Source organism: Peromyscus maniculatus, chromosome 2, assembly GCF_049852395.1.
Source record: "Peromyscus maniculatus bairdii isolate BWxNUB_F1_BW_parent chromosome 2, HU_Pman_BW_mat_3.1, whole genome shotgun sequence".
Lineage (NCBI taxonomy): Eukaryota > Metazoa > Chordata > Mammalia > Rodentia > Cricetidae > Peromyscus > Peromyscus maniculatus.
Genome location: NC_134853.1, coordinates 60,045,448 through 60,073,017, shown reverse-complemented (window position 1 = coordinate 60,073,017; position 27,570 = coordinate 60,045,448). Strand labels below are relative to the sequence as shown.

The 27,570-nt window shown below is 39.1% G+C and overlaps 1 protein-coding gene across 2 annotated transcripts; it reads left to right on the top strand.

The window, feature by feature from the left end:
* Slc35a1 (solute carrier family 35 member A1) lies at window positions 1-24,961 on the top strand. 2 transcript variants are annotated; one of them, XM_006975310.4, is made up of 8 exons: window positions 2-196; window positions 4,404-4,581; window positions 14,153-14,312; window positions 14,615-14,767; window positions 18,217-18,283; window positions 20,327-20,503; window positions 20,941-21,075; window positions 23,957-24,961. In XM_006975310.4, exons 1-8 carry the CDS (start codon window positions 181-183, stop codon window positions 24,079-24,081), a joined length of 1,011 nt encoding a protein of 336 aa, XP_006975372.1. In that variant the 5' UTR covers window positions 2-180; the 3' UTR covers window positions 24,082-24,961. The 2 variants fall into 2 exon arrangements, with proteins under 2 accessions (XP_076420149.1, XP_006975372.1); XM_076564034.1 differs by lacking the exon at window positions 4,404-4,581 and having other exon boundaries at window positions 1-196.
* Window positions 24,962-27,570: the final 2,609 nt, after the last annotated feature.

Genomic DNA, 27,570 nt, shown 5'->3' with positions numbered 1-27,570 from the left:
GAAGCTGAGGCTTTCAGAACCCGGTCGAGGACCTGGCGTCCCCGGCTTGTCGCTCCGCAGCGCGCGCGGCTTCCGCCGCAGCTAGCGGCTTCCTCCTGGCGCGGCCGGGGCGGCGGGCTCTCTAGGCCGCCGCGTCTCTATGGCTGCAGGGGCGTTCGTGCCGCAGGCTGTCGCGGCACCATGGCTCAGGCGAGAGGTGAGGCCGGGCGGCAGGGGCGGTGCGGGAGGCGCCGGCCCTGGGGACCGCGCCCTCGCGGCGGGTAGCGGGCCCGGGCTGCACCCGCAGCTCGGCGGATGCGCGGTCCGGGTCCGAGCCCCGGGCTGGAGGGGGAGCGCAGTGCACCCCTCAGTGGCGTGCACCCCTCAGTGGCGGGCACCCCTCAGTGGCGGGCACCCCTCAGTGGCGGGCACCCCTCAGTGGCGTGCACCCCTCAGTGGCGGGCACCCCTCAGTGGCGGGCACCCCTCAGTGGCGGGCACCCCTCAGTGGCGGGCACCCCTCAGTGGCGGGCACCCCTCAGTGGCGTGCCCACTGGCCGTGCTGTGGTGACTGCTGCTGCTTTCTGTTTGACATAAGCTCGGCCCAGGGCTGAGTGTTTGTTCTGTAACACTGTGGTTAGGACAGGTCAAAAGCGGGTGGGTTTTGTTTGCTTGTTTGTTTATTTATTTTTTAAGCAGGGATCAAGGCTACAGGGTTTCATTCTGTAGCCCAGGTTGGCTTCAAACTCGGGAGGTCTTCCTGCCTCAGCTTCCCAATTGTTGCGATTAACGGTCGGAAACACCAGACCTGGCAAATGGCTAGCTAACGTTTTTCTTCGTCACCTTTTCCAGTCTAAATAAATGTTGGACAGTTATTTAAAGAATATCCTTTTGCGTGCACGTGAAGTTACTTATCTTGTGGGGAAATTAACATTTAACATCAGGCGCCAGATACGTTTTCTGTGGTGGTTTTTGCTTCCCTTGTGGATTATCCCATTTCAGGTGAAGTCCTGTAGCAACCCAGGGAAGGGCCGAGGGAAAAGGCTGTTCTGATATCATGCGGAAGGGAACAGATAGGGCGAATGACAGATGGACACTTAAGCATTCCAGAAGGCAAATGAATACCTAAAGAGTTGTCAACAGTTTACAGATTTAGACTTATTGCCAGTACATACTTTATTACGTTCGGCTGTGTTGCACGTTTTAGCCCAACAAAGTCGAGTTTCTGTACCTCCCTAGAGTCGTCTCAAAGATTATTTACCAGCTACTTACTCAAATGTCCAAGCTTTCAGGTATGACAAATAATAGTCCCCATAAAAGGTATTTGGAAAACAAGTTTAACTCCAGACTGTCTTTTGGGTATATTTCCCACTCAGAAACAAACGCTGTGGAAGCTAATGGTTTTTTGGTAAGAGGCAGGTGCTAGGTGAGTTGTAGGCCAGGTTTCTAGTTAATGGCTTGGCATGATTTGAATTCTTAGCAAAGTTTAAAAGTTACTTACATACCATGGATTTTTATATTACCTGAAAAATGTTGAAATTCCTAATAAATGAAATTTCATACTAGAAAATTGGGAATGAAGAAGGAATGTTTTGATCTAATGGAACTGAAATGTCCGTGAACGTCATGGTTAAAAAAGCATTGGTTTTAAAAGTTGAAATATGCTTCTAAAGTGGTATTTTATACCAAAGTCCTGTATGTTTTATAGTATCTAAATTTATACTTTTCTACTTTGACTAGTAAGGATTATGTTGGCAGATATTTACATCATATGCATGTTTTTAAAAACCTATGATCATGGCTCATGCCTATTAATCCCAGCACTTAGGAGGCAGAGGCATGCAGAGATCCATGCGTTTGAGGCCAGCCTGGTCTACATAGCGATTTCCAAGCCAGCCTGAGATACATAAACAGGCCCTGTCTCTAGGGGGGAAAACATAGAACAGCATGTTTTCTGGAGTAAATGCTATGTTTAGTATTTAAACATTCACAATCTTGTTTTTTTGGAACCAGGAACCTATATCATACCTATATTTGAATTTGAACTCCTCAGTTATGAGAATATTGATAATTCAGGACATGGATGGGCAGTCTTTCTGTAGAGAGCTGTTAGTCGCTGCCATAGCTGCTGAACCCTGAAATTATAGCACAGATGTAGCCAGGATAATTTAGGCAGATGAGTATAGCTCTCTTCCAGTAACACTTCCTTTATGGACACTGAAATTTGAATTTATTATAATTTCATGTGTCGAGATGGGACTTAAAATTTTTCTATACCCTTGAAATGATAAAGCCATTCTGCATGATCACATAAAAATATGTACTTTGCTTTCTCTTGTACTGACTGATTAAACGCTATTGCTGCATATTTTTGGAGTCATAAACTGTCATAAGGAAGTTTTAGAACAATGGAAGTACTATAGTGGCTTCCTTCACTTCTCTTTACATAAGCATTGCTTATCTGGCTTGTTGGATATTTTAGAAAGGAAAGATAAATAGTTATAAGACATATTTCTTCTCATATTACCTCCTTGGTATAATTTTAAGAATCTGCCTACAATTTACAAGTTTTTCTTTAATTCACCAAGGAGGAAATATTTATCTGAAGACACTGTTTCCTGAAGTTTTAATAACCATATTTTAAAGTATCTGTTTGAAACACCTATTTTAAGCTGGGCGGTGGTGGCACACGCCTTTAATCCCAGCACTTGGGAGGCAGAGGCTGGTGGGTCTCTGTGAGTTCAAGGCCAGCCTGGTCTGCAGAGCAAGTTCCAGGACAGCCAGTCAGAACTGTTACACAGAGAAGCCGTCTTGGGAAAACAAAACAAAACACCCACTTATTTTATTTACCTATGATTAGGTATAACGACCTATAATTATAGTTCCAAAGGAGGGAACAAAAGCATGTTTGGCACATATGACAGTTAAAAAATAGCATCCTGAAGTCACTTGATGTCCTTAGGATTCTTACAGTGGGACTGGCAAAGCCTGCTTATTTATGTGTGACTCGTGAGCTAAGAGCAGTGTTCCCAGGTGGACACTTGCAATTGATTTGATGACAGAACACTAGGAATACCAAGTAAACAATACCTCTAAGTCATTCCGTTCTCATTAGTAGATCTCAGTGACAATGATTAGCTTCATTTATAACTAATAAAAGTCAATTGTGGGAATTGGTTTTCCCATATAAATCTTAACATGACACCCTAAATTTTGTCATGAAAAGAAAGCAGAAATAGTTCGAGTCTTGGGCGATATCAGGACAGGAAGCATGGGGCGGGGGAGGGTACTGGATTCCTCAGTGACTGTAAATTTACCAAAGGTGTTTGACTGTCTTTGGCGCCTGAGTGATTTTTTGGCTGCTGTATCCCATATTTCAAGTTTTATAGAGGTTTTTCTAAGTACTCTCTGTGCTAACCAAATTACTTTCAGGTAATGGAGTGAAACCAGAGGTTAGATATAATTTGTTCTTGATTTTGAGTTAGTTCTATATAAATCTCACGTGTGTGTGTGTGTGTGTGTGTGTGTGTGTGTGTGTGTGTGTGTGTGTGTGAGAGAGAGAGAGAGAGAGAGAGAGTATATGTGTGTGTGTGTGTGTGTGTGTGTGTATGTGACAGGGTCATAGGATATAGTCCAGGCTGGTTATAAAGCCACATCTTTATGCATTAGATTGTTCTAGAGCAGTACTTTTCTACTAGAAACATTTCTTGCTCCCCAGCCCCCAGGAGGTACAGGGTCATGAGTATGGTCCTGGTGCCTCAACCTCCTGGGTGCTGGGATTGCATACACATACCACTGCGGTGATCTTCAGTTGCACTTCTGTCATGCAGTTATTCCATGTGCTTGCTTCCTGCTGTCTCCAAGAGCATGTTTACAGGTTCTAGCAGGGGAGCTTAGCTGTGTTTTATACCCGTGATGAGGAGTGACCCTCTTCCACCTGGAAAGTGAGAGTGTTAGGAGCAGTGCCCTTCAGGTGGTGAGGAAGGAAGGCGAGAATATCCATCCAGCCGCACGGCCAGCTCGGCCCTGTTGTCCGTGGGATGACAGGCGCAGCAGTGTTTTCCACTGTCTAGAGATCAGAATGTCTTGCCGTTGCTTTGATGCTTGTTTTCACAGGTTTGTCATCATAAAGATAATTACATATTTTATAACAAACTTAAACTGAGGTTGTTGGTGTGTCACATAATTTTATAGTTGGGGGCACTAAACAGTTTCTGTGCCTAATTTGTATGGAGCTTTAAAGTCAGCAGTATTTGTTTATGTAATTGGAAAGTATTATTTGGAAATTGAATTTTAGATGTCATTTAAAAAATATTTGGTGCTAGGAATTGGAAAGCATTATGAATTAGTTGGTTAGCATTATATACATACATATATATTCACACACACACACTAAATAATATTTTTATTGCACATATTTTCCAGAAAATGTCAGTTTGTTCTTCAAGCTGTTCTGCTTGGCAGTGATGACTCTGGTGGCTGCAGCTTACACCGTAGCTTTAAGATACACAAGGACAACAAATAAAGAGCTCTACTTTTCAACCACAGCCGTGTGTGTCACAGAAGTTATAAAGTTACTGATAAGTGTTGGACTTTTAGCTAAGTAAGTAAAAATACTTCTAGAGTGTTAAATTGTTTTTTTCTCCAAGTTAAGATACAATTCAGGTCACATCTTTATGTGTTAGATTGTTAAAGCAGTACTTTTCTACTAGGGACAGTAGGAGGTACAGTTTTGCAAGTATATCACAATAGGTATGTACTGGTGTCTGGGGGATGGAGGCCAGGAACAGTTCTACCTATCTTGCAGTGCCTACAACAGCCCTTTGAAACAAACTGAAGAACTCTCAGGAGTTGGCAAAGTGTGATTTATGGCCCAAATACAGACTGTTTTGTTTTTTGTTGTAATAGAACATGCTCATGAAACCTAAAATATATGCTATTTGACCTTTATGGAAAATTTTTTGATCTGTTTTAGAGGAATAGAATGATAATCACAAACATTTTACGGGTGTTTCCTGTGTTTAGTGCCAGGCACTGTGCTAGGTTCTTTTCAATAATTTCATTTAATTTTTAAACATTTGACATATTGATGTTTTATTAATATAGCATATGAAGTACCTCAAGGTTATACTACTGATATGTGACAACACTGTGCTTTGAATCAATAATACCATAGAAGAATCATTTTAGCTGAAGGTTCAGTAAAAGGGAGGTTAACAATATAATTCCAAGTAAGACAAACCCAATTTCATTCTCAGGTTTATGTGGTTGTGGCCTCTTTGAAGTTTATTTTTTTTCATCTCTTTCACTGGAGAAAATAATGTAAGGTGCTGAGAATGAAATAAAAATTAAATAAAACCCTGATTGTAAATGACTTGGAGATTTATGAGGTGAGGATCTACCTATTTCAATCAGTGGGGCAGGTGAGAATTCACGTTAAGTGTCATGTATGTTGGTGAGAGTGGGAAACAGTAATAGAATGTGTAGGCTTTTAGGTAGAATAGGCAAATTACATTTCTAAACTAAGTACACAAAACTTTAACAGTTTCTAGGTGCTGGACGTATAGGGATGAAATAGATGTGGTCACTGCTTCTTGACAGATTTAGTGGGAGACATAAAAACAAAGCAAAACAAAACGGTAGCAAGTGATTTCAAATGATCATGTGAAGGAAAAAAATAATGAGATGGATGGTAGAGGTTTAAAAGAGTTAAGTTTAAAATGTGTCTAATGGGCAGAGGCACCGATATACAAGAGCAGTGAAATCCTAAGCCTGGGGGAATGTTTATTTTTCTGTAAATTTATCTTTTATTATATCATTCTTCATCTGGATGATAGCAGCTGGGAGTTCTTACTATACCTTTAAAAGGCAATATTTCATTGACAAAGGTCTGTGTTTAAAAGTCCAGAACAATCTCCATATAATGAGTATAATCTTACAACTGAGCTTCTTTTTGGAAAAATACAGGGTTTACCAACTTAAAGGGACAGAAAACAACTGTAACTCAGGATTCCAGTAGACAGAACACAATATTGACTATTTTGTATTTATTACCATTTTTGTCTTTGATACAGAATCTTACTAGGTAACCCAGGCTTGCTTTGACCTTTCTATAGCTCATAGTCCTTTTGCCGCAGCCACCTGAGTGCTGAAATGGCAGGCATAGGCTGTTGTGCCTCCTAGGTTAAATTTTAGTTACTTGTTTTGTAAGAGTTACAAAGTGTAGAAACCAGTATGTAAAGATTAGTAAGCATTGGTATAACTTAGCAAGTGGGGCTAGGTTTCTGCCAACTTATCCACAGAGACCGTATGATTTATTTAAATGTATATTGTATTGATTGATATACCAAGCAATAATATATATATATATATATATATATATATATATATATATATATATAATATATATATTACTTCAGCAACTCTTTTGCTATGTGTATAGTTAGTTTTGTAAAAACTTGTTTGGAAATTTGTTAAAGTCCCAAATATTTATGTTTAGTGGTACAAGTTCTGAAAAAAAAGGTGAGGATTTCCCCAGACACTTTCAGTGCTGCCGTTTCTTTGTATACACATGAAAACTAGTAATTTAAAAACACTGGGCCACGGTTGGTGAGATGGTCCAGTGTAAAGATGCTTGCTGTTAAGCCAACAATCTGAGATTGATCTCTGGGACCCATGCGAGATTAAGAGAGCTGACCCTCCCTAACGTTGTCCTCTGATCTCTACATGTGCTATGCATGTGCATGCATGGGCACACACACAACACACAAAATAAATAAATAAATGTAACATAATTTTCAAAAAAATTGACCAAAGGCTCGAACCAGACCAATGACTCTTTGTAATGAACACTTGCAAGTAAAGATTTATGGACAAAAGGGTTTACTGCGTGAATCACTGTGTCACACTACAGCTTCCATGACGAGATTCCCCCTGCTTTTTTTTCTTTTCTTCTCTTACATTTTATTGAGTGGGACGCTGCAAGGGCAGAGGGTGGATATGCAGGGACAGGAAATGAATGGGATCGAGATGCATGGTGTGAATGACACACAGAATAAATAAAAAGAGTGTTTAAAAAATTGGTCAGAGGTAAAAAAGATGTCATTAAAAAACATGATTTGGACTGGGCATGGTGGCATAATCTTTTATTCCCAGTATGTGGGAGACAGAAGCAAGTGGGTCTCTGTGGTGTCCAGAGTAGCCTGGTCTATATCTAGAGTTCCAGGCCAGCTAGGGCTACATAATGAGACTCTGCCTCAACAAACAGACAGCAGAACAACAACAAAAGCACAAAAACCAAAACTACACCATGGGTTGTGAGGGACTGGGGCTGGAGAGATGTCTCAGAGGTTAAGGTTACTGCTTTCCCCTAGGACCCAAGTTCAGTTCCCAGCACCTATGTTGGGCAGCTCATAACCTCCTGTAACTCCAGCTGATCTGTATTTGATGCCTTCTTCTGGTATCTGTGGGCACACACACTCACAGGTGGCATTCACACATGCACATGCACGCAGACATGAGTAAAAGTCATCTTGGGGGGACTGGAAAGATGGCTGCTCTTGCAGAGGACCCTGATTGAATTCTAGCACCAACTTGGCAACTTGACTGTCAGTACAACTCTAGTTTATGGTCTCTGGCACCAAGCACACACGTGATACACAGACATCATACAGGCAGAACATCGATACATAAAAAAGAATCTTAAAAAGAAACACAGGTTGGATAATAGTGCTTTACTATGATGGATAAAAATCAGAAAACATTTGTTACTTGGAAGCTTTATGAGATGATTTCTCAAACACAAAGACATCAAAGCTGACTCATATTTTGAATTTATATTTGTTTGAAAATCCATTGCCATAATGTTAAAATAATTTTCCAGATATGAAAAAGAAATGATTTTTCTTGGTGTTTAAAGTAGAAACAATATTTTATCATTGGAAAATAACTTTTTCAGGATAATTATGGAAATATGTTGAAGAATTCTATTAGAAATATTTTGGAACTATTTAGAATGAGAAAACAATGAAGGAAAAGCTCATTCCTTGTCTGCTCTTTATGACGAAGTACTGTCGAGTGGATCAATACATAACCTTATTTTGTGTTTCAGTTTAAAAACACTACTTAATGCTATAGTTTAGGTCTTAAGTGTACACTAAGAGCCTATTATTTGGCCCATTAAAGGCCTCATCCCCAGCTTGGTTCTAGTGCGGTGGCTTGTAGGAGGGCTTTAGTGCATTGGGGTAGCCCTCACAGGTAACCGCAGGACCCTGGTCTCCTTCTCTCTTTTACTTCTTGGCCACAAAGTGAACAGTTGTCGGGTACCGTGTTCCCTGTGTAATGAGCTGCCTATCCCAGAGCAATGGGGCTAACTGAAACCTCTAAACTTTGATCCAAAATAAACCCTCACTTTTAAAAGGTGATTTTATTACAGTTAATGAGAGTTAACACATTTAATATATGTTACTGATTAACTGGCATTCAGCTCACAGTTAACTATGACTGTTGTGTGAATGGAGCTTATTTACTACATGTATTTTCTTCATGTTGCATTACAGCCTTCAGACACTTAGAACAGTAGGTTTTTTTTTTTTTTTTTCTTTTTCTTTTTTTGGTTTTTTTTTGAGACAGGGTTTCTCTGTGTAGCTTTGCGCCTTTCCTGGAACTCACTTGGTAGCCCAGGCTGGCCTCGAACTCACAAAGATCCGCCTGGCTCTGCCTCCCGAGTGCTGGGATTAAAGGCGTGCGCCACCACCGCCCGGCTGTTTTTTTTTTTTTTAAGCACTGCATTTAGGGGCCATTTTGAACAGTAGCATCACCAACAATCAGCATTAAGATGTGAAAAATGTAGCACTAAGCTGACTACACTAAATAGATTACAGTCTGCAAGTGGCTTACTTTGTACTTTTTGTTCTAACCCTGAATTTTCAGGGTTTTTTTTTTTTAAACCCCTTGTTCTTTTGTAACCCCTCCAATGGTATTTAGACACCAGAATGTATTAGTTACATACATTGTTGTTGCACTAGCCTTTCTTCTAGGCCAGTGGTTCTCAACCTGTGGGTTGTGACCCCTTTGGGGCATCAAACGACCCTTTCACAGGGGTCACCCAAGACCATTGGAAAACACAGGTATTTACAGTATGGTTCATAATAGTAGCAAAATTACAGCAATGAAGTAGCAATGAAAATAATTTTATGGTTGGAGTCACCACAAAATGAGGAGCTGTATTAAAGGGTTGCAGCGTTAGGAAGTTGAGAACCCCTGCTCTAGGCTTGTTGAGCAAACAGAACTAGGAAGTATATGCCTGTGCAGACATACTTGTACAGGTCCGTTTCTCTGCAGAATAAGGGTTATGTTCAGCACCACCAGGTTTTCACATCTTCCCATTATTCATTTGTTTCCTTTTACAGTGTTGATGAGCTTAGTTTATGTTATCCTCAAATATTTACTAATTTGCTTAATCCTGGGATATGTAATAGGTAAGAATTTCTGGGCTGTAAAGATGTCTCAGCAAATGGTAAAGGTGCTTGCTGCCAAGTCTGATGACCCAAATTTGATCCTTGGGCCCACATGCTGGAAGGATGAACTGATTCACACATGAGCACTGTGGCATGGAAAAACATGCATATGCACACACAAGTAAAAGTGATAAAAAAAATTAAACAGAGACAGTGTTTCTCTGTGTAACTGCTCTGGCTGTCCTGTCCTGTTCTGTAGACCAGGCTGGCTTCAAACTCATGGAGATCCACCTGCCTCTGCTGGGATTAAAGGCATGTGCCACACCACCTCCTGGCTTTAAAAAGATTTTCTAATTCCAAAGTTATTGATGTTCAGTAATGTGTATGCAGTTCTTTTTTGCTTTAAGTGTTAGATCCTGTAATGAATCATGTGTTAGAGTGGCTGCGTCCTCTTTTCCTCTGAATTTTCTTATACGTTTGAAGTAATGATTTCTGTTTTTACTTCGTTTATGATTCCTCCATTCTTACTGATTTTACTCATAGTTTTTCATAGTCTTTGGAATATGAAATTATATTTACTTTAACCAGAAATTAGAACTCAAGAAGAAAAGGGGGTGTGTGGAAGAATATATGGATGAGTACTTTGACAAAGCTTATGCAGTCTAATTAGTGAATTTTAGTTACATGCAAGAAACTGCTGGGCACTGAGTATTGAATACACTGTTGTGCTCTGCTTTACTTAAGTTTTTGTACTCAAATGTTTTATTATCTTTTTCATACATAAATTCTTCATGTCAGTACATAGAAATCTGTCTCCAAAGTTCATTGTAGCCCGCTGTTTGGATGTATGTAAATGCTAGTATTATTCATGGACATTTGGTTTATTCCCAGTTTTCTCTTACATAATAAGACACAATGATTATCTTTGTACATAGACTGTTGTGTGCCTGTGTGATTTTATCAAATCACTTTTTTGTTTCTGTTGTAATTCTTTGAGGTGCTAGGATTGAACCCTGAGTTTTACACATGCTAGCCGAGTACTTTACCACTGAAGTCACTTTACCTTTGATCACTTTAAAATTAAAAAGTAAATCAGTAAATTGTGTTTTGGGGGAAGAGGGACAGATCAGTAGTGATAGTACAAAAGCTCTCTATATTGACAAGGCAATTTGTTTTGATAATTGGAGTTCCCAATATTTAACTATACTCCAAAATGTAAAGCACATCTTCTAAAGATATTTTTGTTTGCTCATGAAACTGATTTAGTAGTTTCGTAGGAAAGTCGCTTATTAGCTATATGCACTACTAATCCTTCTGAAACCCATTAACACTGATGGTGCAATTTAAATCTGCCATTGGTAAAGAAACAAAGGTGAAGAAATGTACATAGTGCCTTAGAAGAGAATTGGCTTTTTATTGTTTGCTCTTCCTCAGTCCACAGAAGGCATGGCCCTAGCAGGATGTGTAAATGTTAATGTCCTTAAACTTTGGATGTCTTCCAGTTGTTAAAACAAATACATCATACATCTTTAAGGTACTTATCTATAAGATCACAGAGGAGTCTTTTACTGTTTTATGGTATTATATGTAATACTGTAAAATCTGGCAAATACTTAAGTCGTAGATTTTCCAGCCTTATTTATTTCTCCTGCTGGGGGGACATTTTCTCTACCTCTTAGTCCCATGCTGTAATATGTTCAGAGACTTGGGGGAGGAAATAAAAATCATATACCTCACATAATGGGTATTTCCTCATATAATATGTCTTAATCTTCAGTATACTAAACTTTGCAGATAAGAAGTTTGTAAACAAAGCTGAAATTTCTTAAGATCACAGGTAACTTCTGTGTTCCATCTGCACAGTGCCTTGGTAACTCAGTCAAGGATTTTACCCTTTCTGATCGTTCTTGTTAGATGAGGCCTACTTTGGCTCAGAAAGAAAGAATTGGTTTCATCATGAATTTTCTTGTTTTTCTTTTTGTGTTTGAGGCAAGGTTTCATTCTGTAGTCAAGGGTGTCCTAGAAGTAGTTTAGGCTGACCAATTCTGTTTTGTAGATATCTGAAAAAATGTCACTGATAGCATTGACTTAGCCTCTTATCTCTAAGAATTGATGGCAAATGGGGATTAGAAAAGGATAATAACTGTTATGCTGTACACTGAAGGATCATCATCAAGAACCTTCTATTGGAGCAAAACAGATCTAGGAGAAAGTGGGAGGCTGATGGTGGTGTACAAACAATATTGCTCAGTAGTTTCTCCAGGGAGCCATTCTGAAGATGTGGTAGTATACAAGTCAGCATTTTAAAAGAACACTAAAAGTAATAGTTTATACATGGTAGATCCTATACATGTAAGAATTATATCTGTGCTGTCATTTGATGCTGATGAGTGGTAATTATGAAAAACTACTAAACTATTATGTTTCTGATATGTCATCTTTTCACAGAGTTCCTTGGTGTCTTAGTTTCTTTTCCTGTTGCTGGGACAAAAATGCCCTAACAAATACAAAAGACAAGGGGTTTATTAAGCTCACAATTACAGGTTACAATCCTCCTGGCAGAGAAGTCACAGTGGCAGCGTTAGAAGCAGCTGATCACATTGTGTCTACACTCAGAAGAGAACAGGGAATACACATGCATGCTAGTGTTCAAGTCATTTTCTTTCCTCTTAACACAGATGACAGTCCCCTTCTGAGGGAATCATGATACCTACGGTAGGTAGGACTTCCTAGCTTAACCAACACTGAAATCAAGATAATTCTCCACAGACAAGCCCACAGGCAAATTAATCCAAAAAAAAAACCAAAAAAAAACCTCTCATTGAGACCCCTTCCAAAGTGATTCTAGATTGTGTCAAATTGACAGTTTAAGCTAACCATCACACTTGAATTTGTTTATAATGGAGAAGAAAATAATTGAAATATTGCTCTTTATATTCTGATTAAGATGTTAGTCAACTCTTTTGCTCAAGCTTCCCATAGTGTGACTGTCAGTTTGACTTCCTGTTGCTTGCAAGATGTAGAGCTCTCAGCTACTTCAGCACCAATCTGCCTGCATGCCTTCATGCTCCCTGTCATCATGATAATAGACTGGACCTCTGAAACTGTAACTGAGCCACCACAATTAAATATTTTCTTTATAATGTTAAAAAAATGTTAGTCAAGTATATAATACATCTTAGACATGTATTAGGAAGCCTCTAAGGACTTGGGGATGTAGATCAATGGTAGAGCGCTTGCCTAGAATGTGTAAAGAAGGCCCAGGGTTATCCCATTCCCTCACAAAAGAAATTTGTTTAAAGTTCAGTGTCCAGATAGCTTGGAAAATTATATATGTGTGTATTTTGGCTACTTTTTTCCTCTTAGTGTTTGTAGCTCCCAACCCAGACAGTGCACAGAACTTTTCAGCATATGAGTATAACATTGTAGTGTGGAGACTCTTGAACTTGGAAATAGATCTGTAACTGTATTTCTATGGTCTAGACAAAATTTCCTGTTTTAAGTAGAACATTTTCTTAAGGGGTAGAATGTTCTACAATGAATACATAGGAATAATCAATTTGATACAATGGGGCAAAATTTTGTCGCCTTTCCCAGAACTTATGTAATTGTTCCTGCAGCATTTAAATATGAAAATATTTGCGAGTGTTCTAATGCTAATAAAAAACACAGGCTCATTGTGATTATCATAAATATGAGTATGGTCCTTTAAGAGTGCTCTCAATTACAGCTAGGACAATTTTGATAAAGAATGTTTTGAGGAATGAATATTGATGCTTATTATATAATACTGTTTTATTTTTATATTTAGGAAGCAAATGAGGTGACTTTCTGTAGGAGAAGTATAAGCCAGATTAACCAGTCTTTGGTGGTGGTGGTGGTGGTGTTAAGACCATATATAACCTACAGGCTTTTTTTTGTACATTACAGATATAGTTTATTTTATTGAGATTAATTAGTTCTTCAGATTTCCTACAGAATTATATACATCTGACATATTTTGAGAGTATGTTTATATTAGATTTATTACCTATTCTAATTCATCAGCACTGAGTAAATGTATAAATAATAAGAATCACTTGCTTTCAAATCCAAGTTGTATAGCCACTGTAGCCTTCTCTTATTTGCATTTCAATGGATAATTTGAAATACTCTTTAAAAATATGGCTGTGCAGCCTGATCAGTTACAAAGACATTGAGGTGTACTTGATGCAACAGAGGTGAAGTGGCAGAGGATTAATTCTGTCTCCTCATATCTTTTACTTAATGTACTCAAAAACTCTTAGAACTTTGACCGGAGGATTTTGGTGATAATTCTACTTTATTGTTACTTTTTTCTAAGTAGAAATTTAAGTTTCTAAAAATGGGAATGAATTATAGGTCTATTTCTATTAATAAATCTAAAGTTAGTTGGGCAAAATTCTTAAGGGTACACTCTTAAATTACATCAGGAACTTAACTAATGTGTGTGGAGTCTCATTAAAAGACTGCTACAGACATGATGGTGTAGGCCTGTAATCCCAGCATTGGGGAGTTGAAGACAGGAGGATCCTAAGTTCAAGGTCAGCCACAGAATAAGACCCTAGGATGTATCTCAGTGATGGATCATGTGCTTAGCATGCACAAGACGCTGGCTTCAATACCTAGCATTGGGTGGGGAAAGGGTGTTTAATTTTCTACCTCACCACTCTTTCATCCCTCCTTTTGTTTTCAAAGAGAAACTGGAAGCTTGGGTAGATTTAAGACATCTTTAAGTGAAAACATCTTGGGGAGCCCCATGGAACTGGTGAAGTTAAGTGTGCCATCATTGGTGTATGCTGTCCAGAACAACATGGCTTTCCTAGCTCTTAGTCATCTGGATGCAGCAGTATACCAGGTAAGCAGAGTTAATGATATAAGTGCTCTGAACTTAAAAAAAAAAGTTCTGTGGGACATGGTGGTGCATACCGTTAATCCTAGCACTCTAGATCTCTGAGTGTGAGGCCAGCCATGGCTATATATTGAAACCTTGCCTCAAAAGAAAAGAAAACTGGGATTTGAGGTTGTTGAATTGTTTTTTAATAGAGATTTTTTTTATCGACTCTTTACTACATTCACAAGTATTTTCTTAATTCTCTTAGTGATAGGAGATATTTCTGTAAAAGACTAACATTAGATGAATTTATTACTTGTTTCTAGGTGACCTATCAACTGAAGATTCCCTGTACCGCTTTCTGTACCGTTTTCATGTTAAATAGAAAACTCAGCAGACTACAGTGGATTTCAGTTTTTATGCTATGTGTTGGGGTCACACTTGTACAGTGGAAACCAGCCCAAGCTACAAAAGTCGTGGTAAGAAACAAAATAATATGCCATAGGTAGAAGGAAACTCCTCTCTCACAGCACCTGTTCACTCCATCCAGTCACTTTGGTGAATGTAGAGTGTAATATTACTTTGGATTTAAAGCACACTTGGCTTTATAGGTGGGCTTTCCTCCTTAGCATACAGTTTTTGAGGATCATAATATTTGTTATGGTGTTGTAGTTTAAATGAGATCCCCCCGGAGACCATGCACTTGACTACTTGGTCCTCAGCTGGTGATGCTGTTTAGGGAGGCTTAGGAGCTGTGGTTTTACTGGAGGAAGTGTGCTACTGGGAGCATGCCTTGAGGTTTTAAGAGCCATGTACCGTTGCCAATGCAACTCCTCTGCAGTGGTTGGTGCTTATGGTTTAAGATGTGAACTCTCAGCTGCTCTGCTGCTATGCCTACTTGCTGTCTTCCCCACTGTGATGATTATGGACTCATCCTTCTGAAACTGCGTAAGCCCAAAGGAAACCCACTCTTCTATTGGTTGCCTTGGTCATGACGTTTTATCACAGCAATAGAAAAGTAGCTAATATGATTGGCTTTTTGTTTCAAGAGGAAAGTGTTAAAAATATTAGTGATAGAAGAAATCCTTCAGTATATGCTTTTTTGTTGTTTTTAATGGATAACAGTACACTGTATTAGTAACCTTTCTATTGCTGTGATAAAACATCATGGCCAAGGCAACCAACAGAAGAAAGAGTTTATTTGGGCTTACAGGTCCAGAGGATTAGAGTCCATGATGGTGGAATGGTGGCAACAGTGGCGGGCAGTGTGGCTGGAGCAGAAGCTGAAGTGCTTACAACTTGAACCACAAACACAAAGAACAAACTAGGAACGACACATGGCGTTGAAGCCTTAAGGCCTATTCCTAGTGGCATACTTCCTACAGCAAGGCCGCATGTTCTAAATCTGCCCAGACATGGTCAGCGACAGAGGACTAGGTAGTCAAACATCAGAGCCTATCAAGGAATTCTCATTTAAACCTCCACAAAAGTTAAGTCCAAACATAGTGTATAGCTAACCTGTGATGAAATTGTACAGGCTTCTTCATGTCATCAGAATTTCTAGAGTGTTTTAAGCTGTTTTTGTTTTTTTTTAAATGCTGAGTAAGGTTTTCTCCATCCAGTTTTCATTTTCCTTAACACGGTCTCTGGCAGTATGCCCACTGTCACTGATAGGGAGGACAGTGGAGGAGTGTTCTGACATTGATATGAAAATAGTGCAGAAATAGTCCTTTATGTAAAGGTTTCAACACCGACTGTTGAGGAGCTTATAATGAAAATACTAATTCATAGGATGAACTTGTGAATGTTTGATGGTAATGTCACATCCCTACTCTTTAGGTGTCCTCTCTTCCCAATTTAAACTCATTTATTTCTGTGGTCTGGTTTCTAGAGAGCTTCCTGAGCCCTGGCTAAACCCTGCCTGGTATTCTACTTCCAGATGTATTGTTCTGTCACTGTTCCACAGTATAACCTAAAATGTGATTCTATTTCTAGACACTACCTGAATAGTATTAGACACAGCTTGACATTATTCCTTTGTTTTTAAAAGTGATCTGCTAAGTCAGCATATGATCAGTTCTGGGGGAGATTATCTGTAAACAGTTTTCCTGTCCCATTACTCTTAAATAAACACACTGAGGCTTAATATTATTTAGAAATGCTTGGTTGATAACTCAGCTAACTCTTACATTTAAACTAGCCCATAATTCTTATCTGTTTAGCCATGTAGCTTGGTACCATTTCTCAGTACAGCATTCTCATTCTGCTCCTCTGCATTTTGCCAGCAACTCTCCTCTTCCCAGAATTCTCCTAGTCTGGCTCTCTTGCTCAATCTCTTCCTGCCCAGCTATCAGCCAATCAGCCTTTTATTAACAATGAGTATAATCCACAGCACTTACCTTTTTAATTGGCTATATATGATTGATGTTATATAAGTACAACTTGTTTTGCATTTCTAGTGTAGCTAGTTTATACTAAACCAGTATTTGCATTTAAACTCATCCTGTCAGGTGAGAAAGTTGTCTTTTGTGGAATACTGCCATGTGGACAGGAGTTTTTGCACACATTCATCCCTCACTACCTTGTAACAATGGGTTAAGAATTAGATTAAGTGTATTCCAAGATCTTAAACACTGTTTGAAGCTGGGACTCTTAGGCCTGGCTTTCCAAGTTTAAATTTCTTTTGCACTTTAAGTGTCTCAGGAGTGAAATGTTCTAAATTTTCAGTGATGACTAGATATTTTATGTTACGCTTTATGTCTCAGTCTCAGGCACTGCTGACATTAGGCTTTTTGCTTTTGAACAAAGTATCACCTCCTTATTACAGTACAGTACTGTATCTCAATACTCTTCTGATTCCAGTGATAGTACTGAGAATTATTCATTTCTTAGGATGACAAACGAAGCTCCTGAGAGTTAGTTTAGGGAAGAAAGAAAACAAGAGCAGAAACAGTAGGTTCAGGTACCATATATATATACATCTATTGGCATTTAACTCTGTTTTATTGTTATATACACCTGTCAATCTCCCTTCTTCATGAAGCTGCTTAAGGGCCATTCTAAGGTGTGTGTTGTCACTTTCTTATCTGCTCAGTACAGAGCAACGATTCTGGTACATAGAACTGTGTAGGTATTTGATAAAAATTCAGTAAAGTGTGTAGTCTCAAAAGTGAGTACTTAATCTAAAAGGTGATAAGGGAGTAAGTTGAACGGTACCATTTTCAGGACTGATACCTTGGTTCAGGGTAGAAGCAGAAGTTAAAATAAGAAGGTCAACTATATAAAACTATGTTCAAGTACTTGGAAATTGAGGTGTACATGTTATATTGTACATATTCTGTGTGTGTGATTTGAAAGAAATGCTTTCAACTTAAATGCTTTGGTTAATTTGAAAATTGACTTTTTCATTTTGTTTATTCTTTATTATTTTTATTATGTTTGATATGAAATGTACTTTTAGTAGAAGCATAATGTAGGCATTTTTCTTTCTTTTCTTTTTATCTTTTTTTTATTTTTTTACTTTTTTATTTTTTATTTTTTATACAAGGTCTTAATATATACCCCTGGCTGGCCTGGAACTCCTAGAGATCCACCTGCCTTTGCCTCCTATGTGCTGGGATTAAAGGAATGTATGACTAGGCCTGGCAACATGTATATTTGTAGTCATCTGTTTGGACCGTTGGATTAATTCAGTTGTAGTTATTACTAAGAGTAATTAACTCTTGCCGGGCGGTGGTGGCGCACGCCTTTAATCCCAGCACTCAGGAGGCAGAGGCAGGCGGATCTCTGTGAGTTTGAGGCCAGCCTGGTCTACAAAGCGAATTCCAGGAAAGACGCAAAGCTACACGGAGAAACCCTGTCTTGAAAAACCAAAAACCAAACCAAACCAAACAAGAAGTAACTAACTTTTAAAAACTTAAAATTGCAGGTAGAGCAGAATCCATTTTTAGGCTTTGGTGCGATAGCTATTGCTGTATTGTGCTCTGGATTTGCAGGTAAGTTGTGAATGCACTGTTTTATCATGTTATAACTCTTTTTCTTTCTTTCTTTAACTCTGAACTATAAAAACTGGATCTCATTTCCTTGGTTTATCCTAACAATTTTATTTCCACTAAGGCTTTAACTTCTTTCTTACTGTGTTTTGTGTCAGCTGTTTCCCCCAGTAAATCTGACTTCACTGAACTCGGTTCAGACTTCAGAATTGCAGTTAAGAACATACTTCGGTCATTCTTGACCGTCTTAGTTTAGTCAAGAACTAAAAGTTAATGGAAAGCCTCCAACAATGAAGGAAATTAACCTTCAGGAAGGTCACAACAAAGTACTTCCCATTTCCCAAAAGTTTCACTATTTTCAAGCTTGTCTCTGCTGCTGTATACCAGCGTAGAGTGTCTTGTATCTATAATCTCAAGTTCTTCCTTTGCTTCAACAGACTAGGAGCTATGGAATAGAAAGAGGAGGTGGGTGAAGTGTACCTTAGCAAACATAATATCAAAGAAGAACAGCCAAAAACATCAAGAAAACAGGAAAGTATGGAGTCATATTAGGGACAATCATTCCTCTAATTAATTAAGAAAAGAAATATATGAATCTTAATGTAAGAATGAAATGTATTGCAGAAATAGATCCAACTGGTATGAAACTCAAGAGCTTTTTAGTAATTAGTGATATTTCATTTCTACCTATTTCAAGAGTGACGTTTTGTTTTGGTTTTTTTGTTTGTTTCTAGGAAAGCAGGAAGGACATAGAAAGAAAAATATTGCTTACAAATAAGAGAAAAAGCTAAATTTAGGAACATACTCAACTACCATAGTACATGGTAAACTTTTATTCTTAAGAATCAACAAATTAGGAACAAAATTTTAATCACCAAAAAAAATATTCTTTTGATTTTCAGTACCATCTTTGCACTGTTAAATGCTTATATTCAATATCCTATTTAGTTCAGCCTTTTGGTTTACAACTGAGGAAACAGAAGGGGGTTTAATAGTTCTCCTGTGCTTAAGGAACAGCTCACTGAATAGTTCAGTGCTTTTTCCAGACATAAAGTCTAAGTTGGACATTTTAACAGCTATTTTATGTTTGTTGCCATCGGCTGCCTCTTTCCAACATAGTCTCATCGAAATCAATCTTATTTTTGCCAGGTATGGTAGCAGGACCCCAGAGGCAGAGGCAGGCAGATTCAAGGTCAGCCTGGTCCACATACTGAGTCCCAGGCTAGCCAGGGCCACATAGTGAGATCCTGTCTCAAAGATTAATATAAAAATCTTACTTTTAATTATACCTTTAGTTGGTAAACAACAGCTCCCAAGCCTTTAGCTGACAAAACGGCTTTAAATAAAATCTCCAGTGTCCCTGCTCAACACACATCCATCTGACCCTAAAACTTGAAATAACAGTATTTGACTTTTTAGGGGCAAAGTGTTTTTAGTCCCTTTTCTCTGAGAAAAAAACATTTTTTGTGCCCACCCAGTCCTGGGAAAAATACATATACATACAAATTTAATACCTAACTAGCAGTTCATAGGGCATCTGATGTTGTCTGTAGACCTGCTTCAAAGAACAGCTTTCCTCAGAAAGTTGTATTTAATTTTATTTTGGTTATATCATTGAAAAGACATCAGCTGGGTGATTATATAGTTACTTTGTACAGTAAGGCGCATTCATTCCTACATATATTAAAGGAGAATGAATAGGATAATTTACTTTAGTGGTGTAGCTTTACAGATGGTCACAGCCAGCCTTTCATTGGCATTAAGGAGTAGAGAGTTTTGGTGGTCTAAAGGGAAAACTGTTCTTGATTGTCTAACAGCCTTTTGTCAAATGTAGCTTATGAAGTTTCCTCTTAATCATTAATCTATATGCTTTGTAAAAGCAATTTGATAATGTTTAATATATCATGCTATAAGTTACATAATAAACATGTATTTAATATTAAGAATATCTGTCCCCAAATCATGTACTTGGGGTTTGTTATAAATGGAATATTATTAGTTAATTCATAATATCTTTAATATTTCCATGCTCATTTTTTTCTCTAGGAGTTTATTTTGAAAAAGTTTTGAAGAGTTCAGACACTTCCCTTTGGGTGAGAAACATTCAAATGTATCTGTCAGGGATCGTTGTGACGTTAGTTGGTACCTACTTGTCGGACGGAGCTGAAATTCAACAAAAAGGATTTTTCTATGGTTACACGTATTATGTCTGGTTTGTCATCTGTAAGTATCCAGGAATAAAAGGTCTGAGTAGATTGTTCTTGCTTTTTATTGTAATTCTTAAGTTAGATGTCTGTCCTAGGCACTTACAACATTTTGGAATTATTCCTGATATAGCGATGAATACCAGTTCAGAATATGTAATTTTGTTCTTATCGACTTGCTATCCCAAAGAAATTTCACCCTCACAATGAAAAGAATCTGGTGTTAGTAATAACTGTGTGTGATGTAGTGGTGGAGTCGAGTCTTCTGCATCTGAAAAGTGTTGTACAGGAGCCCTACTCAGCTTAAGTACAGCCTCTCTGATGACTGCTTCTGGAGAAAACTCTTCTCCCTATCCTAGGAAATGAGTGTGTTATCTCTAGGAATGAAAGGGTCTCAACACTGTGGAATGTTTTAGTTATTCAGTGTTAAGATTTTATTTTGTTCTCTATCACAAGTCCTTGCTAGTGTTGGAGGACTCTACACCTCTGTTGTGGTCAAGTACACAGACAACATCATGAAAGGCTTCTCCGCAGCAGCAGCCATTGTTCTCTCTACTATTGCTTCAGTGATACTGTTTGGATTACAGATAAGTATGTCAATAGTTTATATGTCGTTGTTAACATGAGTGAATGAGCCTGCTTCATTTCTTATGAAAGTAATCCTAATTGTGTTACAGTGTGTTCTGGATTGCAGCTGTGTGAAGGTGATTAGAGCAGCACCTCAGTGTCATAGAGCTAAGTGTGAAGAGTGCTGCTTCCAGGTGATGGATGTTGAGAGGGCCACTCTGTTACTAACAAAGCTATTTAGCACTGAAGGCCTTGTTCCTTAAGTATTAGATACAGAATGTCTTGGGTGAGTCAGGTTGTACATTTAATCCTCTATAACTGGCTTCTGCATCTATAGATTTAATCATGTTAGAAAATATTAGGGAGAAAACTGTTTGAATATGAATATGCTTCTTGTCATAATCCCTTAAGAGTAAAAATAATTTCCAAGCATGGTGGCGCACGCCTTTAATCCTAGCACTTGGGAGGCAGAGGTAGGTGGATCTTTGTGTGTTCAAGACCAGCATGGTCTACAGAGTGAGATCCAGGATAGCCAGGGCTATCACACAGAGAAACCCTGTCTCAAGAAACAACCACAACAAAAAACCAGCCAAACCAAACAAAAAGATTATAAATAATTATAGTATTTACATTGTAGTAGATATTTTAAGTAGCCTATGAATGACTTGTAGGGGAAGGTATGTATATGTAGGTTATATGTAAATGCTATGCTGTTTTTAAATATGGGACATGAAGATTTTAGAATCTGAGGGAAGTACTAGAACCAATTCCCATGGCTCCTCAGGAACCACGCTGGTATGATCAAATTCTCAGGGAAACAGAAACAAGCACTTAAGGCACTGCCTCCTTTTAGCAGTGGAGTTAACATATGTAGGCCTTTTGAAGCCTCCTTCATTTCCTCTGTGTCTTCCTGTTCTGAACATAGGTGTGCACTAGTTGCCAGTGGAATCGTGACGCTTTGCTAATCCCTCTAGTGTTGTTTTCCCTAGCTGTCATTTCCAGCTTTTGAATTACTTAAGTAGCAATAATGTCTTGATGTGTCAGGTTTCTTTTAAGCTATGTAGTAATTATTTTCTTTATTGACCAATTATTATACTACTTGTTAAATGTTTGTTAAATTTGAAAATTTGTTAAATGTCTACATTAAGTAAAAGGGGCAAAACTGTCCTGTATTACATTTCATTTTAGAACTTCTCTTACAAATACAAATAGAAGCATTATCAGTGTTGCAGAAAACCATTTTATAGTATGATTCAAATCTTGCCTATTGTAACAACTGGCAGCAGCCTTGGGGAAATTATATCACCATGTCTTACACTTCTCTGTCAAGTGTGAATAGTGTCACTGGTCTCCTGGGTTTGTCAGGTGATTTGTTTACAACAGTCTAGCAAATAACAAGTATGTGTACAAGTCCTACCATAGCATTTTAGATGCCCCTTTCACCTGGTTTGGGTAAACTTTTAATTGTAGTTCTGATCCATCCTTATATTCGACATAATTCTATGTCTTTGCTCCTGAGAAAAACTTGGTAACAATATAAAATGTTTCTGTCTCAGGAGTCTTTCAGCTAACTATTGAGATCTTAAGATCGAAACTGGCTTGCCCCTTGAATTCAAAGCTGGTCTTTTACTGTACGTGAACTAAAACTGAAGCTTGGTGCTATTTCTTCACATTCCTTTTAGGGGTGGGGGCTATCTCATGTAGCTGAGACTGGCCTCAGACTCACTACAGAGCTAGTAACCTTGAACTCCTGCACCTCCTGTCTTGGGATTGCAGGCATGTACCCCCATGCCAAGCTACTACATCCAATTTTTAAAGCTATTAATACTGGGCCAGTGTGTAATACAGTTAATATGTATAGAATATGGTTCAGTTTTAAGTCAGGTATACAGTTTTGACATTAGCATTTATTTATATAATGCCTGCATGTGAAGTTTTTAGAAGGGTTTTATTATTATTATTATTATTTTCTCTTTGGTGTGTGGGTCCATGTAGGTCAATGCTGGATGTCTTGGTCAGTCGCTCTCCTTACTTTGGAGACAGGCCCACTCACGGACTTGGCTAGACTAGCTGACCAGAGAGCTCCAAGGGTCAGTCTGTCTCTGCTCCACACTCCTCCCGTGGCGCTGAGGCTGCAGATGTGCCAGTGTTTGTATTCGTGCTGGGGATTCAGGTTCTCAGGCTTGTGCAACAGACACTTTAGCCCTCATACAAGTTTTATATATCCTAATTTTCAGGAGTAACTTGAAAAAGCAGCAAGGGTAGCAGGAAACCTAATAATCACCTTATCCCCTATCCAGAACTTTTCAGTGGTTCAATCACTGGATTTTGTGTAACTGTCTTTTACCCAAAGCTTTCTGGGATCGTAAGTAATCCATATCACACTGCATTTCCTTTTTCTATTTATATTACATTTCCTCATTTCTTTTCATCATGTGCCTTATAGGGAAGCTACTGTCCTTTTGTTGGAACAGTCTAAGACAGGAGGCTTACTATGTTTTTCAAAAGTGTGTTATCACTCCTTTGATATTTATTTGTTTCCTCCAGTTTATTTTTTGCTTAGAATAGACAACTTCTCATAAAACAACAGGCATGTGACCTGGTGGTGCAATGTACAGTTAAGAAGATTTTAGGATGGGGAGATGGCTCACTGAGAAAGTGCTATGGTCCTAGCACCAGGGAGGGTTTGCTGGCTATCCAGTCTAACCTAATTGGTGGGCTCCAAGGAAATAAGATACCCTGCCTAAAATGAGATGGATCATCCTAAAGATGATGCTCAGGGCTGTGTGTATACACATGAACCCAACACACATGAACATGTACACACACAAAAGTGCTTTTTTTAAAATTCATTTTTTTATAGTTTAAAGAAAAAACAGTTACTTGTTTTTTTCTCTCTTTTCAGCACTTAACTTTGCAGTAGGAGCTCTTCTTGTATGTGTTTCCATATATCTCTATGGGTTACCCAGACAAGACACTACATCCATTCAACAAGAAGCAACTTCAAAAGAAAGAATCATTGGTGTGTGATTTGCGTCTTAAGATATTCCTTTAATGACTAAACTGTGGATAATAAATTAGAGCCTTAAGTCAACCCCAGATGGTAGCTTAAACAATATCAACAAATCAACTGTATGACATAGGAATCAAGAAGAAAACTGAATGAGTGAAATGCTAAACAGATTTGAGTGCATTTGGTGTCAAGCTGTATTATTTCAGAATGAAGGACTTACTAGAGTGTGTTTGCGTGTGTGTGTATGTATGTATGTATGTATGTACGTACGTATATCGTGTACACAGAGCATGGAGTTGACATGGTATCAGAACGTACATATGTGTGCGTGCGTGCATGTGTCTCACGTACAGAGCACAGAGGTGACAATACAGGGTCAGGATGTCAGGTGAAACTACAACATTCAGTCAACAAGGTTTAAGACAGTGTCTGAAGGTTAAAGTGCCAAAGCCATTTCTGTACACGCTGTTCTCTTGTTCAGGTACCAGGAGAGGAGGGTAAGCCTTCCTTGTCCAGTTCATGGATAGTACTTTGTCCCTGGAGCAGTGAAACTCTAGCTTCTCTTATCAGAGTGAAGAATGACTAAGATAGGACAGTTGGGAACGAAACTCAGTGTGTAACTCAAACACAGAGTCTGTTTCCTAGCTCGGACGCTGACTGCTGTCTGGGTGATAACTGAGAACTTCAGTGCTGTATCTGTGCCATTCACTGTCTGGTTCATATTTCTTTGCTGTTGTTAGCTGATATACTTTTCTGAAAATTTTCTAAGTCACTTTTATACTTTCTTTTTTATAAAGTATGGTTACCTGTTGGGCTCTCAATTTGTGAACTTTCAGTGATTTAAAACTATTTCTATAATGTTAATGGGGAAATCCAGCAATAAATTTATTTATATCACTTTCGTGTAGTAACTTGTTTTATGGTTGTGATCACTATGATAATGCAAAAACATCAACATGGCTTTTTTCTGTGTATGAAATTTTAACAAATAGGGTTTTGTTTGCAAATAATAGCCATAATCTAATTCTTACAAGCCTTGAGCAAAAAAAGAATTTCTGAATTTCTGGGAAGGATTACAAAGCATTAAGTCTTTTCAAAGAACTGTATTTTCGAAGGCTTAGTTCCTGTATAATTTTATTCAAGACATAACACGTACTTACTGTTACCTAAATTAAACTCATATTATTGAATCGAATCAGACAAATTACCTTGTCTGTATGCAGATACATGGAAGCCAAAACTCCATCTCAAATTATGCCTTAATACTGGCTCACACTTGACATAAAACTCTGAATTCAGTGCACTGTAACTGCTTGCTATTTCCATGCCTATGTCCCTGACTTCAGTTTGTTACTCTTACATTCCTGCTAAAGGTAAGCCCGAGGTAAGTTCTCACTGGAGTCGCTGTCCACTCTGCTGCCAGAGATGCTGCCTTTACAAATACAGGGGATACTTACTTTACTTACAAATATATTTGTAAATAAATGTATTTGTTCTTGAAACTAGCTATAATTAAAATAAAAATGGGAACCACCCTTCACCATTATTTGATGAAAACAGGAGGTAATCTCAGTTGTAAGAATCATTTCTACAAGCTCCCACGAGTCCCAGTTGATTCAGTGAGCCATGATAGAGCCTGTAGGGGTCTGACCTAGGTCCTCTGCACATGTTATGGCTTTGGTGTTCTTGGGGGATTCCTAACAGTAGGAGTGGGGTGTCTCTGACTCTTGCATGCCTGTGGGACCCTTTCTTCCTACTGGGTTTCCTCATCCAGCCTTGATGTGATGGTATGTGCCTAGCCTTATTATGCTGTGTTTGGTAAATGTTCCTGAGAGGCCTGCTATTTTCTGAGTGAGGCAGGAAGGGTATAGATATAGGGAATAGGGGAGGTGGGGGGCAGAGACTGGAGGGGGTAGAGGTGAGGGAGGGGAAACTGTGGTTGGGATGTATATGTGAGAATAAAAAAAAAAAAATGGGAGGACCCTAGGAAGGATGCATGGATCGCCCAGTGAAGGAGAAATAGATGACATCTACATGAGCAAACTGGGGGTGAGGGGGGGTAATGGAGGGCAACGGATGGGGGATGAGCACATATGGATTTGAGCTGGAACAGGGAGAACAAAGAGATACCATAATAAGTGAAGATATCACGGGAATAGGGAGAAACAGTGCTAGGGAGGTTCCCAGCAATCCACAAGGATGACCCCACCTTAGACTGCTGGCAATAGTCGAGAGGGTGCCTGAACTGGCCTACTCCAGTGATCAGATGGCTGAACACCCTAACTGTCATCATAGAGCCTTCATCCTGTGACTGATGTAAGCAGACACAGAGATCCATGGCCGGGTGCCAGGCTGAGCTCCAGGAGTCCAATCCATTAGAGAGGAGGGATTCTATGAGCAAGGGACATCGAGATCATGATGGGAAAATGTACAGAGATGACCATCCAAAGTAGTGGAAACACATGAACTGTGGACCAATAGCTGAGGAGCCCCCATGGTACTGGATTAGGCCCTCTGGATAGGCAAGACAGCTGCTTAGCTTGAACTGTATAGGGGTCTCCCAGGCAGTGGGATCAGGACCTGTCCTTGGTACATGAGCGGGTTTTTGGAGGCCAGTGCCTATGATGGAACACTTTGCACAGCCTTGGTGCAGGGAGGAGGGGCTTGAACCTGCCTCAACTGGATGTACCAGGCTCTGCTGACTCCCTATGGGAGACATTGCCTTGGAGGAGGTGGGAGTTGGGGGTAGGTTGGGGGGGGAAAGCTTGAGGGTGGGAAGAGAGGGGATCTGTGGCTGGTATGTAAAATGAATAGAAAATCTCTTAATAAAAAAAAAAAAAAATGGGCCAGGTGGCGGCGGCGCACGCCTTTAATCCCAGCACTCGGGAGGCAGAGGCAGGCGGATCTCTGTGAGTTCGAGGCCAGCCTGGTCTACAGAGCGAGTTCCAGGAAAGGTGCAAAGCTACACAAAGAAGCCCTGTCTTGAAAATCAAACAAACAAAAAAACAAAAAAATGGACTGTGACCTATAAACTGAAATAACACCCCCCACCCCCCCCACCCCCCCACCCCCCCGCAAAATTTTTTGTTAATCCCAGTACTCACAAGGCATACCTCTGAGTTCAAGTTAGCCTGGTCTACATAGTGAGTTCCAGGCCAGCTGAGGCTAAACAGACCTTGTCTTATATTGATTTAAAAAAAAAAAAAAAAAAAAAAAAGATTTCTGGAGCCAGCAAGATGGCTCAGTGGGTAAAAGTGCTTATGTGTTTAACCCTGAGCCTGACATCCTAAGTTTAAGACTTGGAACCCACAGTAGATGGAGAGAATTCACTTCCTAAAGTTGTCCTCTACCTTTCATTTAACCCCCTCCCCCAAGCAACAACAAAAAGTTGAAAAAAAAGTTTTTGTCAGGGTCTAAATGTGCAAGCCTGTAACCCTAGCTGAGTGAAGGCAGTAGGATCACAGATTCAAGGCCTGGTTAGGTAACGAGTTCAAAGTCAGCCTGGG